At 42.8% G+C, this 17,224-nt stretch overlaps 1 protein-coding gene across 1 annotated transcript in view; it reads right to left on the reverse strand.

The window, feature by feature from the left end:
• LOC124775015 (division abnormally delayed protein-like) overlaps positions 1–17,224 on the reverse strand; it is a 616,132-nt gene that overhangs the window by 289,153 nt on the left and 309,755 nt on the right. Inside the window, exon 2 of the mRNA XM_047249776.1 lies at positions 10,885–11,043. Coding sequence (XP_047105732.1) covers positions 10,885–11,043 — 159 coding nt within the window. The remainder of the gene's footprint in view (positions 1–10,884; positions 11,044–17,224) is intronic.

Genomic DNA, 17,224 nt, shown 5'->3' on the forward strand with positions numbered 1-17,224 from the left:
CCCCTCAAAGTTTACAGTTTCCTTGCTTATCTAGGCAGTTCCGCTACTAAATTCTTCAGCTTTATCCGTTAGCAATTTCTGTCGCAGTTCTTAATTTTATAATTTAGAAATAGTAAATTTTAAGTGATTTCTATTAATGTAAGAACATGTGTAAGAAGTATTGGATTTAACCTGGAAAAAAGTAACACTCATGATTTTTTTCTTTCTGTAGGTGTTCTTTTTGTTTATTTATTTATCACACTCTCACTACAGCAATTTCTCATCCTTCCGTCGAGTTTGCACTCTGTTATTTGGTAAAGATCTCCCTGTTAGTATTTATTTACTATCGTGTCTTGAGGTACAAAGCATTTTGACACCAGTTTATACGAGGATGGTTTGAAAAGTTCTCGGAACGGAATAGAAGAAAAAGTGCTTACGTCACTGAAACTTTTTTATTTTTCAATGCACTCTCCTTGTAGATTAATGCACTTGGTCCAACGATGTTCCAGTCCCTTGATCCCATCTCGAAAATGAGTTTCCTCCAGTCCTCCAAAATAGTTGTCAACTCTGGCTATCAGTTCTTCGTTTGAAGTGAGTCTTCGTCCACCAAGAAAACTTTTCAGTTTTGAGAAGAGATGAAAATCTGACGGAGCCATATCAGGTGAATAAGGCGGGTGTGGCAACAATTCATACCTTAGTTCGTGTAATTTTGCCGTGGTGACGGCACATGTTCTTTATCCAGCGTCAAGAGCCGCGGCACCCATCTTGCAGATAATTTTTTCATTTCTAATTCTTCAGTTGAAATGGGATATACCCTTTCAGACGACATCTGGCAATCATGAGCAATTTCACGCACTTTCAATCGGCGATCTTCCATGACCATTTTGTGCACTTTTGTAATGATTTCTGGAATAGTGACACATCTTGGCCGACTACTGCATGAATCATCGTCTAAGCTCTCCCGACCAAATTTAAATTCATTTGTCCACTTGGCAACAGTTGAATATGAAGGAGCAGAGTCCCCCAATATATTCTACAAAACGGCATTAATGTCCTTTATTTCATACCTTTCTTTACGAATTACTTAATCTCTGGTCGAATCTCGATTTTTTCTTCATCTTCGGAAATCACTACGCGGGGTCAACAACAGAGCCACGTCACCGCCACAGCTCTCTTCCAAGAGCACTGACGTGGCACGTGTATACAGGCAACAGTCCAATGAATATCACGTGAACAACTCGTTGCGCTAGCGCTGACCTCTCGTGGTGATTTTGGCTGACCAGAAACTGGCCACGTGTCGACCTCATCAGGCCTCTCATGGTGTGTGTGGTTGGAGCTGAAGAACACTGTAGCAGGTGGCTGATAGACTGCACAGCACCACACATGCAAAAAAACTGGCTCCGCAGAGTACTAGAGCACACTCTGTTGAGAGCCTTCCATGTTGTCCACTCTCGGAATGACCAGGAGGGAGCTCTTCCTTCGGAAAAACGCGTTTCTCAAACTGTTGACTTTTTCTCCGCCACTTTGAGATTCTCCTTACAGTGGTGTACCTGTAACAGCTTGCCAAGAAGCTGTTTCTTGATTTCATCCGAAGATGTGCTGGCTGCAGGCCATATAAAGGCTGGCTTCTGTAGTTATAACCTTGCTTTTATCGTGTCTAGCAGCTATCTAATTTCAGGAGGGGCTATGCCAATAAGGCAGTGGAGTTTATTACGGGTGAAGGTCTTAAACAACTCGTGATAATACGACAGGTCTCATTAAGCGCCATATCTACGTTTCTGGCACGGCTGGACTTGTACCACGCTGGACATGCATATTCAGCACCGAAATAACACAGCACTAACGCGCTAGGTCTCACGCCGCATGGGTGAGCTCCCCATCTGGCACCTGTCAGTTCCCGCAATACGTTATTTCTGGCAGACGCTTTCTGTTTCATGTTTAGGCAGTGTTTCCAGTATGTAAGCGTATGGTCCAGAGTCACTCCCAGATACTTCAGAGTCGGACAGTAACCAAGAGCAATTCCTTCCCAGACGTTATGATGCGTTTAAGCTGCTTGATTGTTCCTGAGATTGGACACACAGGTCTGAATTATGCCAGTTATTTTTTAAACGTTTGGTGGAAGGCAACAGGACCGCTTGGTACATGTTCTACAATGATACACAGCGGCCCAAAGCGAATAGTTTCCTCTTTTAAGGGAGAGAAACCGGATGGCAGTTATAAGAGTCGAGGGGTATGAAAGGGAAGCAGTGGTTGGAAAGAGAGTGAGACAGGGTTGTAGCCCCTTCCCGATGTTATTCAATCTGTATATTGAGCAAGCAGTAAAGGAAACAAAAGAAAAATTCGGTGTAGGTATTAAAATCCATGGAGAAGAAATAAAAACTTTGAGGTTCGTCGATGACATTGTAATTCTGTCAGAGACAGCAAAGGACTTGGAAGAGCGGTTGAACGGAATGGACAGTTTCTTGAAAGGAGGATATAAGATGAACATCAACAAAAGCAAAACGAGAGTAATGGAATGTAGTCGAATTAAGTCGGGTGATGCTGAGGGAATTAGATTAGGAAATGAGACACTTAAAGTAGTAAAGGAGTTTTGTTATTTGGGGAGCAAAATAACTGATGGTGGTCAAAGTAGATAAGATATAAAATGTAGACTGGCAATGGCAAGGAAAACGTTTCTGAAGAAGAGAAATTTATTAACATCTAGTATAGATTTAAGTGTCAGGAAGTTGTTTCTGAAAGTATTTGTATGGAGTGTAGCCATGTATGGAAGTGAAACATGGACGATAAATAGTTTGGACAAGAAGAGAATAGAAGCTTTCGAAATATGGTGCTACAGAAGAATGCCGAAGATTAGATGGGTAGATCACATAACTAATGAGGAAGTATTGAATAGAATTGGGGAGGAGTTTGTGGCACAACTTGACAAGAAGAAGGGACCGGTTGGTAGGACATGTTCTGAGACATCAAGGGATCACAAATTTAGCATTGGAGGGCAGCGTGGAGAGTAAAAACCGTAGAGGGAGACCAAAAATGGCTCTCAGCACTATGGGACTTAACTTCTGTGGTCATCAGTCCCCTACAACTTAGAACTACTTAAACCTAACTAACCTAAGGACATCACACACATCCATGCCCGAGGCAGGATTCGAACCTGCGACCGTAGCAGTCGCGCGGTTCCGGACTGAGCGCCCTAACCGCGAGACCACCGCGGCCGGCAGAGGGAGACCAAGAGATGAATACACTAAGCAGACTCAGAAGGATGTAATATGTAATAAGTACTGGGAGATGAAGAAGCTTGCACAGGATAGGGTAGCACGGAGAGCTGCATCAAACCAGTCTCAGGACTCAAGACCACAACAATATTGACGACTATTTTGTCCAGCGAGGTAAGTTTGAAAATGTTGTCTTGCACTCTCTGCCAAACACTGAAACTTCAACTGCATAGTAATCGTGTGTATATGTAAAGGTTTTTTAAAATTACCGCTACCAGTCACCAACTTTGTCAACTATTGTTTTACTTATTTATTTAGCGACATGTTTCGAGGTAAACCACATCTTCAGGGTAAATGGCATTACAAAACCAACTTTAAAATAAGGCCATACTGATGTTACATAGTCTTTTCGTAAATGCTGGGGTCATCTTTTCGTAGATGCATTTACGAAAAGACTATTAAACATCAATAGGGTCTTATTTTAAAGTTGTTTTTGTAATGTCACTTAGCCTGAAGATGGGATTTACCTCGAAACATGTCGCCAAATAAATAAGTTCCTTTAATTTACGTCTATGGTCACAAACTGTTTGATAACAGATTACCGGTTTCGCTCTTTAATGACCATCATCAGATCTGTTTCAAAAAAACTAAGTCCTAATGTTTTAGTTTTTTGAAACAGATCTGATGATGGTCATTAAAGACCGAAACCGGTAATCTGTTATCAAACAGTTTGTGACAATAGACGTAAATTAAAGGAAACTTATTACATACACGGGTCACTGTTTTTTTTTTTGCGACGATGTCGCAGTTTCTGAAAATAAATAAGTAATACAATTGACAAAGTTTGTGACTGGTAGCGGTAATTTTAAGAAAAAAACTTTACATATTTCTTGAGACAGTCACGGTCGGAAAATACTTAAAATGGCTTCAAAATCGTGTAGATGTTGATGTGCACGCAAGACGCTATCCAGTAGCTGCATTTTCCTCTCCCTCCGCTCCGCTGAATGAAAGAAAATAAATCACCAGCGCACAACGCGTGTACGCGCGGCAGTAAATATTTCCAGCTCGGTGTGTGGAGTTCCAGTAAAAAGCAGTAGTACTCGTAGGAGGTGGCTCTGTTCTGCCTCATTAACATGTCGAGGGCGCAGCGAGGAGTAGGCGAACGGTAGCTGGTGAATTAATTACACGCCACAACGCCAGGAGGCGTTCCAATGGCCAATTATGCACACCGAACGGCAACTGACGCAAAAACCAGCTGACAGCCGGTTCGCCCAGAAGGCGCTCGGCCGACCGATGTCGGCTGTCTGATCGCAGCGACCAGCAGCTGCTCAGCTGAACCTTCACAGAACACGTTGTCTTATTTAGTTGCAAACTGTAGTTGTGATCTTCCGTCCGAAGATTGGCTTGGAGTAGCTGTCCACGCTAGTCTATCATGTGCAAGCCGCTTCATCTCTACATAACTACTGCAACCTAACGAGTGGTTGTAATTAAAAGTTCATCTGTTCACAGAGTTCCATTGTGGGCTGTAATTATCATATGACACTAAAAACTGGTAGATACTGTAGTGCGTTGGTAGCGGAACCGTTATCCGATGAGAAAAAATTAGTTCCAATTTTGGCCACCGGATGCAAATCTGGCGCTGTGAATGCAAGAAAGACGTAATGAAACGTTTCCATAAGTAACGGATTACGAACCAGTCGTGAGCAGTTGATCAACATTTCCGGTGGAATCTGAGTAATGTGTTCCTGCATACTTGCCTTCAGATCAGGTAGAAACCGAGTGCGTCCTTTGTAAACGCGTTCTTTTAGTCACCGCTAGAGCCAAAAGTCGCATGGATTCAGATCAGATGATCTTGCAGGCCATGCATATGGAAAACGTCTGGACTTAACACGTTCGTAGAAGGTAGCATTGAGCAGATCTTTCACTAATAATAATGACGTGTGACGAGGGCCTCCCGTCGGGTAGGCCGCTCGCCTGGTGCAAGTCTTTCGATGTGACGCCACTTCGGCGACTTGCGCGTCGATGGGGATGAATTGATGATCATTAGGACAACACAACACCCAGTCCTTGAGCAGAGAAAAATCTCCGACCCAGCCGGGAATCGAACCCGGGCCCTCAGGATTGACAGTCTGTCGCGCTGACCACTCAGTTCCGGGGGGGTGGGGGGTGGGGGTGGGGGGACAATCTTTCACTGAGCGAGCGACATGAGAGGTTGCCCCATCTTGCATGAGAACAGTGGTTTCCACACAGTTGCGCTCTTCCAAAGCAGTAATCACATGCTGTATATGGAAGTCTCGGTAAACCTGACAGGCTCTCTCGGTGTATTCTTTTCAAAGAAGAACGGACCGATAGTAAAGGAGCTTGTGAATGGACACCACACAGTCTCATACGGTGAGTGCAATGCTTCTTCGTGCACAAGCAGTACCCCAGAGTCGGCGGTTCTGTGTATTCATTGCACTCTGTAGTGCAGAATGTGCCTCCTCATTGCATATAATATTGCCCAGCCACATGATTGTCATATGTAACTGGCAGATGTTTGAACCTTGTCTTCGACTGCACTTTCTGACATTTACTCTCCCTTAGTAAATATTCGCTTATTAAATGTCTGTCGTCGTTCCTTTCACGAGCTGTACTAGAGCCTAGTTTGTAGCATTTCACCAGTTACTTAAAAATCACGCACCATGTTAATCAGATCTGTTTAACACTATACGTCATTGGCGTGCTGCTCTATGTAAGGCAATTACTGTACATAGTTTCGTGTGTATGTAATAGATCCGAGTATTTTATTTCACTAATTCTAGATTTGTTTTTAAAGAGTTCTAAAGCCGAAAACGAAAATATTTTAAATATATCAAAATTTGGTCAGAAATGTAAATTCTTCAGTCCACTAATATATTATCCAAAACATATGGTAAGTATACACAGGTTGAGGAAATATGGTGTACCAACATAGTTAGTACGTACTTCTTATGTTTTTGGCGATCTGTAAGTACCATTGAATTGCGCAAACTTAAATCGTTGAGAAACTTCGGTTCGTTAGTTTTGTTACTCGACATAAATGATGTAGTAAATGGTAGGTTTACAGGTAGTACTGGTAGCATTGGAAGGGAAAGAGACAAATGAATTTATAAGAGAGGAAGTTCGAGTTGACGACTCCCAATTGTGCATATAATTAGAACAGTCATTGTTAAATTTTAGTTCACTGGGTATTTTATATCCTCACAGGGTAAAAATTTAATTTTATAAGTAATAAAAATTAGTTGATTACGTAACTACTGCGTTTTCGTGCAACCAAAGGAATTACTTTTGATGCGAGTTGAGTTTACATGCCAAGCATAAAACAATCTATGTAACTATTGTTGATATTTTGTAGTAAAAAGAACCTTCTTCATCATGATCAAAGGAAAGAGTACCCTGCTATTACTGATAAACGAGAAAGTTGTTTATGAATAACAGAAACACGTTTTGTATAAGCACCACGAAGTATTGAAGTGATGTTTGATATATTTTTGTTTTGCTACAATTTTATTTTATTTTTAATTATTTTAATGAAATAGCGTTTTCTAGCGCTATATGACAACCTGTATTTTTTATTTTTACTGCAACAGCCCTCTTTCACATTACAAATCAACAATTTTCGAATAAAACTTGAATTAAACAACATTGACATTTTCAGTTTTGCTATAAATACTGTTTATTTTTAAACAACAGACAGGTGAATAACTATGCAGAACATAAATGTTCCGTAGGTTACGCGGCCCGTTATATCCATCCTATCCAAAAGATCATTTACGTAGATAGAAAACAACAGCAGAACACTACTATTACTGCTAAATTTGGAGCTATTTAATAGCATACTCTGAAAGGAACCTAAATGCCGTGCTTTCTGGACCGGAAGACTTGCCTTTATTAAGTGCTTTTAGTTGCTTCGCTACAGCAAAGATACCTACTTCTAAGCTACTCACGCTGGCAGCTGTTGTTGATTACCACAATACGCTCCTTTTACGTATTAGTTTATACTAAAAAATAACGATGTGTACTGTAGATAATTAGATTTGTCATCATCTGTGACCACTGATACTTCTGTTTTTCCCCATAAGAGAATTTTGTACGTCACCACTTCTAATCCTAACAAGTGGACGACTGAGCTTCGTGTGTGCTACCCGTCACGACCTGTCCAGAATTCCACGGTACACAGTAGATTCCAGTCGTAGCCGGTCGTGTTGTGCATTGCGTGAACGCTAGACAGTCATCAGTTTAAAGTGACGTTTCTACGCGCCAGCTGCTGACATCCTGTTCCTCGCATTCTGCGATTAGTGGGCTGGGTGCCGCCTCCTCGCGAGCGCTTCACACACGAAACCGGTCGTGGCGACCACTAAATAATACAGCCGTTGAAAATATTAACCGGCAGCGAGTATTTAGTAGGGACTCGTGGACGTGCCCACGGACCAGACAGTCGTTTGCTTTCGATGGGCGGGCTTCCCAGCGCTGAACCGCTTCGTGACGCGGGCGGAACGTGCCTTCATCGCATCGCTCGTCTCTCGTCTGTTTAGGGAACTCATTACACGCGATATTATCTAAATAACGCAGGCTACCTGTACGGAATCAGTTGTTTTGTTTTTGCTGTTGTTGTGGCTCTTTACTGCAGTTCGCTAAAAACAGGTTACCAGCAGGCACATCCTAGTTCAGTAATGGACACGGCGGGCGTAACTTATTACGATTAAGTAAGGTCGACTGGCTTTGCTTATACTTCCAACACGAATTTCCCAACAGAGAACGCTTTTGTGCACGTTGCTACTTGACTTGAAATAAAATGCACGTATGGAACCAGTTGATGCAGCTGAGACAGTGGCCCTTGGATTTTGCCGTCAGTACATCTGACGCCAGCACAAATGTTGTAAAAATTCAAAAATCTTGTACTGAATCGGACCTCGTCCCTAGGTTGTCAGATTGATGATTTCATGTGTAACAGAGCAATTAGCTCTTCTATTTTTTATCGAGTTATCAGTCAGCCACATTAACCTGTAGTGCTGGCCACCTAGCACGAATTAATCATTCCGATAAGGATATAAAAAACCACCTCCATGTCCTACACATTTAGGCAACCGGATAAAGATAGGCCTTCTGGAACAGTTAGAGATTTTCACCAATAACCATAACTCAAGCTACACCATCTTAAATGAAGAAACTGACTTAATAAAACAAACCATTTTTTCGGAATTTTAAACAATCTTTAATCTTGCAAAATACGCATTTTCTGTATAACAGACACATACACGCACGAGCGCCCCTCACTCGCCCGCTCATATCGAGAGAGGTGGCGCAGTGGTTACCACACTGGACTCGCATTCGGGAGGGCGCCAATTCAATCCCGCGTCCGGCCATCCTGATTTAGGTTTTCCGTGATTTCCCTAAATCGCTTCAGCCAAATTCTGGGATGGTTCCTTTGAAAGAGCACGGCCGACTTCCTTCCCCATCCTTCCCTAATCCGATGACACCGATAATCTCGCTGTTTGGTCTCCACTCCCAAAGCAACCCAACCCAACCCCATCGCCCGCTCAATTATCATCTCTCTTTCTCTCACACAAATCCTCCAACACCTCCTTCCCAAACGTGCAGATAACTTGACATATTCATGTTGCCACCAACATGCTAAGCTCACATGTCTTCGTAGTTCATAACCAATACGGAATAAACAAGAATAAACCTGCTAAATACGAGTACAAACAATAAAAAAAGTTCCGGAACCTGTACAGAAAATTGGAATGGATATCAACATAAACATCATTTCTGCCCTTTTTATTGCTCCTGAAAACCACACATTGCATTTTGTACCACCATACAGCGGGACCTTCAGAGGCTGTGGTCCAGACTGCTGTACACACCGGTACCTCTTAATACCCAGCAGCACGTCCTCTTGCATTGATGCATGCCTGTATTCGTCGTGCCATACTATCCGCAAGTTCATCGAGGCACTGTTGGTCCAGACTGTCCCGCTCCTCCCTCAGAGTGGTTGGTGAGTCACGTCGTCCAGAAACAGCCCTTTTCAATCTATTCCAAGCATGATCGATAGCGTTCATATCTGGAGAACATGCTGGCCACGTTAGTCGAGCGATGTGCACGATAGGGGCGCGAATTTACTGTGTCTAAGGCGTTCAGCCTGACCGGGTTGCCTCCAAACACGTCTCCGACGATTGTCTGGTTGAAGGCACATGCGACACTCATTGGTGAAGAGAACGTGATGCCAATGCTGAGCGGTCCATTCGGCATGTTGTTAGGGCCCATCTGTACCGCGCTGCTTGGTGTCGTGGTCGCAAAGATGGACCTCGCCATGGACGTCGAGAGTGACGTTACGCATCGCGCAGCCTATTGCGCACAGTTTGAGTCATAACACGACGTCCTGTGGCTGCACGGAAAGCATTATTTAACATCGTGGCTTTGCTGTCAGGGTTCATTCACTGCAATAGTAGCCCTTGGGCGTCCTGAGCGAGGCATGTCATCGACAGTTCCTGTCTCTCTGTATCTGCTCCATGTTCGTACAACATCGTTTTGGTTCATTCCGAGACGCCTGCACTCTTCCCTTGTTGAGAGCCCTTCCTGGCACAAAGTAACAATGCGGACGCGATCTAACCGCGGTATTGACCGTCTATGCATGGTTCAACTACTGACAACACGAGCCGTGTACCTCCTTCCTGGTGGAATGACTGGAACTGATCGGCTGTAGGCTGTCGGTCCCCTCCGTCTAATAGGCGCTGCTCACGCCTAATTATTTACATCTTTGGGCGGGTTTAGTGACATTTATGAACAGTCCAAAGGACTGTCTCTGTGATACAATACCCACAGTCAATGTCTATCTTCAGAAATTCTGGGAACCGGGGTGATGCAAAACTTTTTTGATGTATGTAGGTTAGCACAGGAAAGGAATTCGTGGCGGGCCGCATCAAACCAGTCAGTAGACTGATGACCGAAAAAAATAATATCAATAACCGGAAATGAAGAAAAAATGCCATTTTGAACGCTTTGTTCAAAAGGTTTGTTAATTTTGTCGTACTTAGTATCATTCAAGATCAATTAGAACTTCTGGAAAATACGAGGGATGACAAAGAAAACCTCTGCTCGAACGCAAATTTTTTGAACAGTAGCTTGAGTCACACTTTTTGTTCTGTTTATATCCTATAAAGGATAGTTGTTGCCTGAGGCAAAGTGTGAGGAATGTTGTGTAAATAACATCACCGGCGAACATTACGTACGTTCAATGTGATGTGGAATCAAATAACTGTAATGACATCAAGCAGACTTTGTGATTTCCCTTGAGACATATGCTGGATCTGTATTTATCCACTTCGAGATGGCTGGAAGCTGTTTTGAGTGTTAGGCATCCTAATGTGTAGTGTTTGTGGTGTTTGCATGTTTCTGTCCACCCCATGAGAGACTTACCAGCCTCTCATAATGGCTCCAGCTGTATTAAACGAAATGTGAGGCGCAGAAACACGATATCGGCCACGGCCTAATGCCTACGAAACAAAATTCACCAGTGCAGTTGGTGCGTCCGAGCCCATTGCCGTAACGTGTGGATACGCCCGTTTAACGCTGTGGGCTATCGAGAAGCCGGCGATTTGACGCACGGCGCAAACTGGAGCGAGTGAGACAAGCCTGAGATTAGTGGCAGTGTTGGTGGAGACCCATACAGTACCTCTGATGGTGTCGGCGGCGGAGACGAGCAGCCCCTGCAGCGACCTGGAGTTGTGGTGCAGCAGCGCCTCGAAGTCCTTGCGCACGAGCCGCAGCAGTTCCTGCTCCATCTGCGCCGAGCAGCACGTCCGTTCGGCGGTGCACACGTTCAGCGCCATACCTGCAACCGACAATGCACAAGCGGGGTTAGTACCCCTCCCACTCACCGTCTCTTCCCACAAAGCACACTGCATAAGCCAGCTCTCACACCTTAAACACTTGCACTGCACTAATGTTAGTGGGCCTGACTTCCGGACGATAAGGTCCGGTTGTATCGGACACGTAACCTTACCCGAAACTGTCTTTGATGACTGCCGTTCTGCAGCTTATGCTGGAATTGGTCAGCAGCACATTCTAGTATACAACACGATACATATAAATAAATTCATATCCCGACCCAGTAACATTTTTCGCACAACATTATTTTTTTTATTTTCGGTTACAACCAAACAAGTGTTAATGTATAATTAGTTTACGTACAAATGTAAAAATATGTACAGAAATACACACACACACACACAGAGATATTTCCACATATTCTTATAATATGTATGGATTTCTGACTGTTCCACACCGCCTTAATTTCAGGAAGAATTTTCCGAGGACAGATGTCTGTAGCACACAGCAACTTCCCGAGTTACTACAGGGAACCGTAGAGGGCAAAATTCGCTGCAAAAGCCAGAGATTGGAATATGTTCAACAAACGACCGAGGACGTGAGAATTAGGTGCTTCTCTGAGATGAATAGCATGGCACTGAAAAGGAAATTGGGGCTGACCGCCGCACATAAGTCAGATAAATGAGAAATCAAATAAAATAAAACTTAAAAGTGGCGTTCCACCTGATGACATGTAAGCGTAGAAACGCGTATGAGTTACGTAGAATCCTTGTAAATGACCCACGTATTGTAATATTTTCATTCACATTAGAAAGCGCTGTCCTCCACAACATAGTCGTTAATAAATAAAATGTCGATATTAGACCGCACCCAAAGCTATATGTGAGCTAACCAAGGATCACAGAGTACATGGCAAGACGTCCAAGGGAAGAAGTACCCACTGCACATTCACAGAACGTATATGGGATCGAGAATGCTATGCCCTTTATGAGCGGCATCCCGACTATATTTTTCTAGTAAGGCTTTAGGAGCTAAAAATTAATTATGGAGGTGCCGCGCGCATTCATGAGAACTCTGGCTCCCGATGTCACGCCGAGTAATGGAAGAGTTAAGCAAGGAAAATTAAAAAAGTTTGCCGCACCTCCTAGCGAGTGACATCAACCGCTCCGCTAAATTACTAGGAACCGCCAGTTTTCCCAAATATTCATTAGCTTGCTATGAATATTTATGGCAGGAAAATATTTTGCTGTAAGAGTTAATTCGGTCACTGGGTGCAGTTATTCATTAAACTCTTGGCTCTCCAAGCTCCCAAAACGCAGTATTTTTTTTAACACGCAAAAGAAACATTTTTCTTGTTTTTCTTTTCTGTTCTTCGCATATTGGCAGCACTTAAAGAAGTGCGGCTGCCTTGTGAGGCGCAGCGATACCCGTGGTTTTGGAGTTCCTGGGGAATTTTCCCACCGGATACCACTTTTTTTCAGTCGTTCCATAGGGACCTGGCTAGACATCCACTTTCCAGAATCATCAACAGGAAATTACATGGCAAATTCGCAAGACAGTCGCTGAGCAGACGGAATGGGCTATAGGCGACAATTCGTTTTGGAAAAACTGCAATCACACTTTTAGACTGAGCTTTTGTGTGCGTATTTTCCCGATAAAGTAAAACAAAGGGTGTATCCAACTGAACTCTTAATCACTGACGCAAATGTTATATCGCATGTTCGACTTGCGCCCATCATTCCTTTCACAAATTCGCACCGTTAGTTTGCCATGACGTACTTCAGGAACATAGGCTAAGTTCTTGATCATGTCGCACAGTCATCATAAAACATACAGAGTTAAAAATATACAAAATCATATACACAAACAACACCATATTGTTGTTGTCTTCTCCTACAATTTTACTCCTCCCCCTTCCATACCGCTCCAACTACCAAACTGACGAGTCGTTGGTGCGTCAAGATGTGTTATATCAACAGATCGCTTCTTTTATTCCAGTTGGGCATAAATTTCTTTTCTCCCTAATTCGACTCAGTACCTGCTAATTAGTTATCCGATCTACTCATCTAATCGTCAACATCCTTCAGTAGCCAAATTTTCGAAAGCCTATATTCTCTTCTTGTCCGAACTGTCTATCATCCACAGTTTAGGACAGTATAACAGTACACTCCAGACAAGTACCTTCATAAAAGACTTCCTAACATTTAAATTTATGTTAGATGTTAACAGATTTTTCTTTCTCGGAAAAGTTGGTGCCCCTCTTGTAATATTCTTTGTAGACACTATCTATTCCGTTCAACTTCTCTACCAAGTCCCTTGCCGTCTGCGAAAGGGCACCTTGATAAGGCCTTGTTCCTTTGCTATGGAAGAGCTACATACTCTCGGAGTTCCACTTCCACCGCCGCAAGAAAATCAGACAATAATTTGAAAACGTCCAATGTCATCTACATCTACATGTATACTCTGCAGATCACACTTCAGTGCCTGGCAGAAGGTTCATCGAACCACCTTCACAATAATTCCCCAGTAAGTTTCCTTTAATTTACGTCTATGGTCACAAATGTTTTGTTAACAGATTACCGGTTTCGGTCTTTAATGACCATCATCAGATCTGTTTCATAAGAACAAAGTCCTAATGTACTGCAGCCAAACTGAACGCCTACATTTTTCCGTGTGAGCTCTGATTTCCAATATTTTATTATGATATCGTTTCTCCCTATGTAGATCGGCGTTAGCAAAATATATTCGCATTCGGAAGAGAAATGTGGTAATTGAAATTCTGTTAGAAGATCCCGCTGCAACGAGATACGCCATTTTTTTAATGATGTCCAACCCATATCTGCATCATGTCCGTGACACTCACTCCCCTATTTCTCGATAACATAAAACGTGCTGGTCTTCTTTGAACTTTATTGGTGTATTCCGTTAATCCTATATGAATGTTGGGCTCCATAATGTTTCCTTTCTGTGCAGTGACCGTGGAATATAAAATTATAAAGAATGTAGCAACCAGTCGCGAAAACATAATTTATTTATCTTGTTGCAAATCGGTGTCGACTGATATTATTCATCGTCGGTGCATTTTTCTAACCGTTTCATGCCATAAGCAGAAGTACTATCATTGGCAGATTTCTATCAAGAAGTGACACATCATAGGAGGTTCGAGTCCTCCCTTGTTCTTAGCATAACTTAGTTTAAGTGGTGTATAAGTCTAGGGACCGATGACCTCACCAGTTTGGTCCTTTAGGAATTCACACACATTTCTTCAATGACTTATTCTTCTCCATGCCCTTACTAATATTTCAACCAAATTTCATTGTCCTACGATCAGTCGTTTTCACGGCCAGTAGAGGATGTTTAATCATAACAACCATGATTAGAACTAACTAATGACGACGAAAAGAAAGAAAACTATAAATATGGAGGTGCAAAACGAATACTATTTTGTTTTTTAACCTCATGAATTCAAATAATTTTATAGCAAAATTTTATAGAACTGAATGATAAACCTTAAATGCTGCGTTTTAGGCTGTTGTTGTTGTGGTCTTCAGTCCAGAGACTGGTTTGATGCAGCTCTCCATGCTATTCTATCTTGTGTAAGGTTCTTCATATCCCAGTACCTACTGCAACCTACATCCTTCTGAATCTGTTTAGTGTATTCATCTCTTGGTCTCCCTCTACGATTTTTACCGACCACGCTGCCCTCCAATACCAAATTGATGACCCCTTGATGCCTCAGAATATGCCACAAATTTCTCTTCTCTCCAATTCTATTCAATACCTCCTCATTAGTTATGTGATCTACCCATCTAATCTTCAGCATTCTTCTGTAGCACCACATTTCGAAAGCTTCTATTCTCTTCTTGTCCAAACTATTTATCGTCCATGTTTCACTTCCATACATGGCTACACTCCATACAAATACTTTCAGAAACTACTTCCTGACACTTAAATCTATACTAGGTGTTAATAAATTTCTCTTCTTCAGAAACGTTTTCCTTGCCATTGCCAGTCTACATTTTATATCTTATCTACTTTGACCATCATCAGTTATTCTGCTCCCCAAATAGCAAAACTCTAATTCCCTCAGCATCACCCGACTTAATTCGACTACATTCCATTACTCTCGTTTTGCTTTTGTTGATGTTCATCTTATATCCTCCTTTCAAGACACTGTCCATTGCGTTCAACTGCTCTTCCAAGTCCTTTGCTGTCTCTGGCAGAATTACAATGTCATCGGCGAACCTCAAAGTTCTTATTTCTTCTCCATGGATTTTAATACCTACTCCGAATTTTTCTTTTGTTTCCTTTACTGCTTGCTCAATATACAGATTGAATAACATGTCTCACTCCCTTCCCAACCACTGCTTCCCTTTCATGACCCACGACTCTTATAACTGCCATCTGGTTTCTGTACAAATTGTAAATAGCCTTACGCTCCCTGTATTTTACACCTGCCACCTTCAGAATTTGAAAGAGAGTATTCCAATCAACATTGTCAAAATCTTTCTCTGAGGCTACTAATGCTAGAAACGTAGGTTTGTCTTTCCTTAATCTTTCTTCTAAGATAAGTCGTAAGGTCAGTATTGGCTCACGTGTTCCAATATTTCTACGGAATCCAAACTGATCTTCCCCGAGGTCGGCTTCTACCAGTTTTTCCATTCGTCTGTAAAAATTCGTATTAGTATTTTGCAGCCGTGGCTTATTAAACTGATAGTTCGGTAATTTTCCCATCTGTCAGCACCTGCTTTCTTTGGGATTGGAATTATCATGTTCTTCTTGAAGTCTGAGGGTATTTCGCCTGTCTCATACATCTTGCTCACTAGATGGTAGAGCTTTGTTATGCCTGGCTCTCCCAAGGCTGTCAGTACTTCTAATGGAATGTTGTCTACACCCAGGGCCTTGTTTCGACTTAGGTCTTTCAGTGATCTGTCAAACTCTTCACGCAGTATAATATCTCCTATTTCATCTTGATCTACATTCCCTTCCATTTCCATAATATTGTCCTCAAGAACATCGCCCTTGTATAGACCCTCTATATAGGCTATTAAATCGAAAATTGGTCTAAAATGCTCAGTTATCACAAAATTTCCCCCTGTGGGGCCGGCATACGGGTTCGGCCCAGCCGTCTGAAGATGCTAAACAGGACTCTGACTCTACAGTAGTTGGCGGCGAATGTGCTAGTACCCGGAGGTCGGTGACAGCACTCGCGGTCACTCCACACACACGGAAGACCGGTTAAGCGATAGAGTAAATACACTTCTCTCGGCAGATCGATGAACTGCGCGGAGGTCAGCTCTCGCGAAGCAATAAAAAAACTGCGCTAGAACGGGATGAATAACGATGTAGGCTGTGCGCTACATCGCTGACGTGGAAATGAGAACGTCAAGTCGGTGACAGGCGGTGTCGGGGGGAAACCAATTAACTAGACCGGTACATGCACTACACGCCTTCTCTGCCGATACGCAGCCATCAGTCTCCTAGTCAGCTGCAGCACTGGCCGCAAAAGGAGAAACCAGCCAACTTGTCTCGCCGCAAAAACGTATTCCGCGTTGCCGCAGTCGCTCCAAAACTGAATTATGTCACAGCCTCCCGACAAACCTGTAGATAATTTTGCTGCAGTCCTCTGCAGTGAGAGCTGCGTACCAATCTGCCTGGCGCTGCAGTCGAACATAGACACTCTGTGTCAGCTAATTACTTTCCTGCTTGCGAGGAGATCTCGTACAACTGTAGCGTGCGTGGCGCAGGGTGCTTCGTACCATTATGACCGATTTTCTGTCCTGTTCCACCGGCGTGCGAGAGAAAAATAACTTCCTATATGTCCACGTATATAGCATTTGTAGGTTTACAGAAAGCTTGACAATGTTGACTGCACTGCACTCTTTGAAATTTTGAAGGTAGGAGAGATAAAATACGGGGAACGAACGTTCATTTAATAACCCAGCCAACAGTTAGATTGAAAGACAATAAAGAGGCAATAGTTGAAAAATGGCTAAGAGAGGGTTGTTGCCTGTCCTCCGCGTTATTCAATCTGTTCACTGAGCTAGCAGTAAGGGAAACTGAGGGAAAATTTGGAAAGAGAGTTATTGTTCAGGGGGAATAAATGAAAATTTTGATGTCTGGCGATGGTTCTATCAGAGGTGCTAAAGCACTTGGTAGACCACTTGAAGGAAATAGTCTCCTAA

This window comes from Schistocerca piceifrons, chromosome 2 (genome assembly GCF_021461385.2).
Source record: "Schistocerca piceifrons isolate TAMUIC-IGC-003096 chromosome 2, iqSchPice1.1, whole genome shotgun sequence".
Taxonomy (NCBI): Eukaryota; Metazoa; Arthropoda; class Insecta; order Orthoptera; family Acrididae; genus Schistocerca; species Schistocerca piceifrons.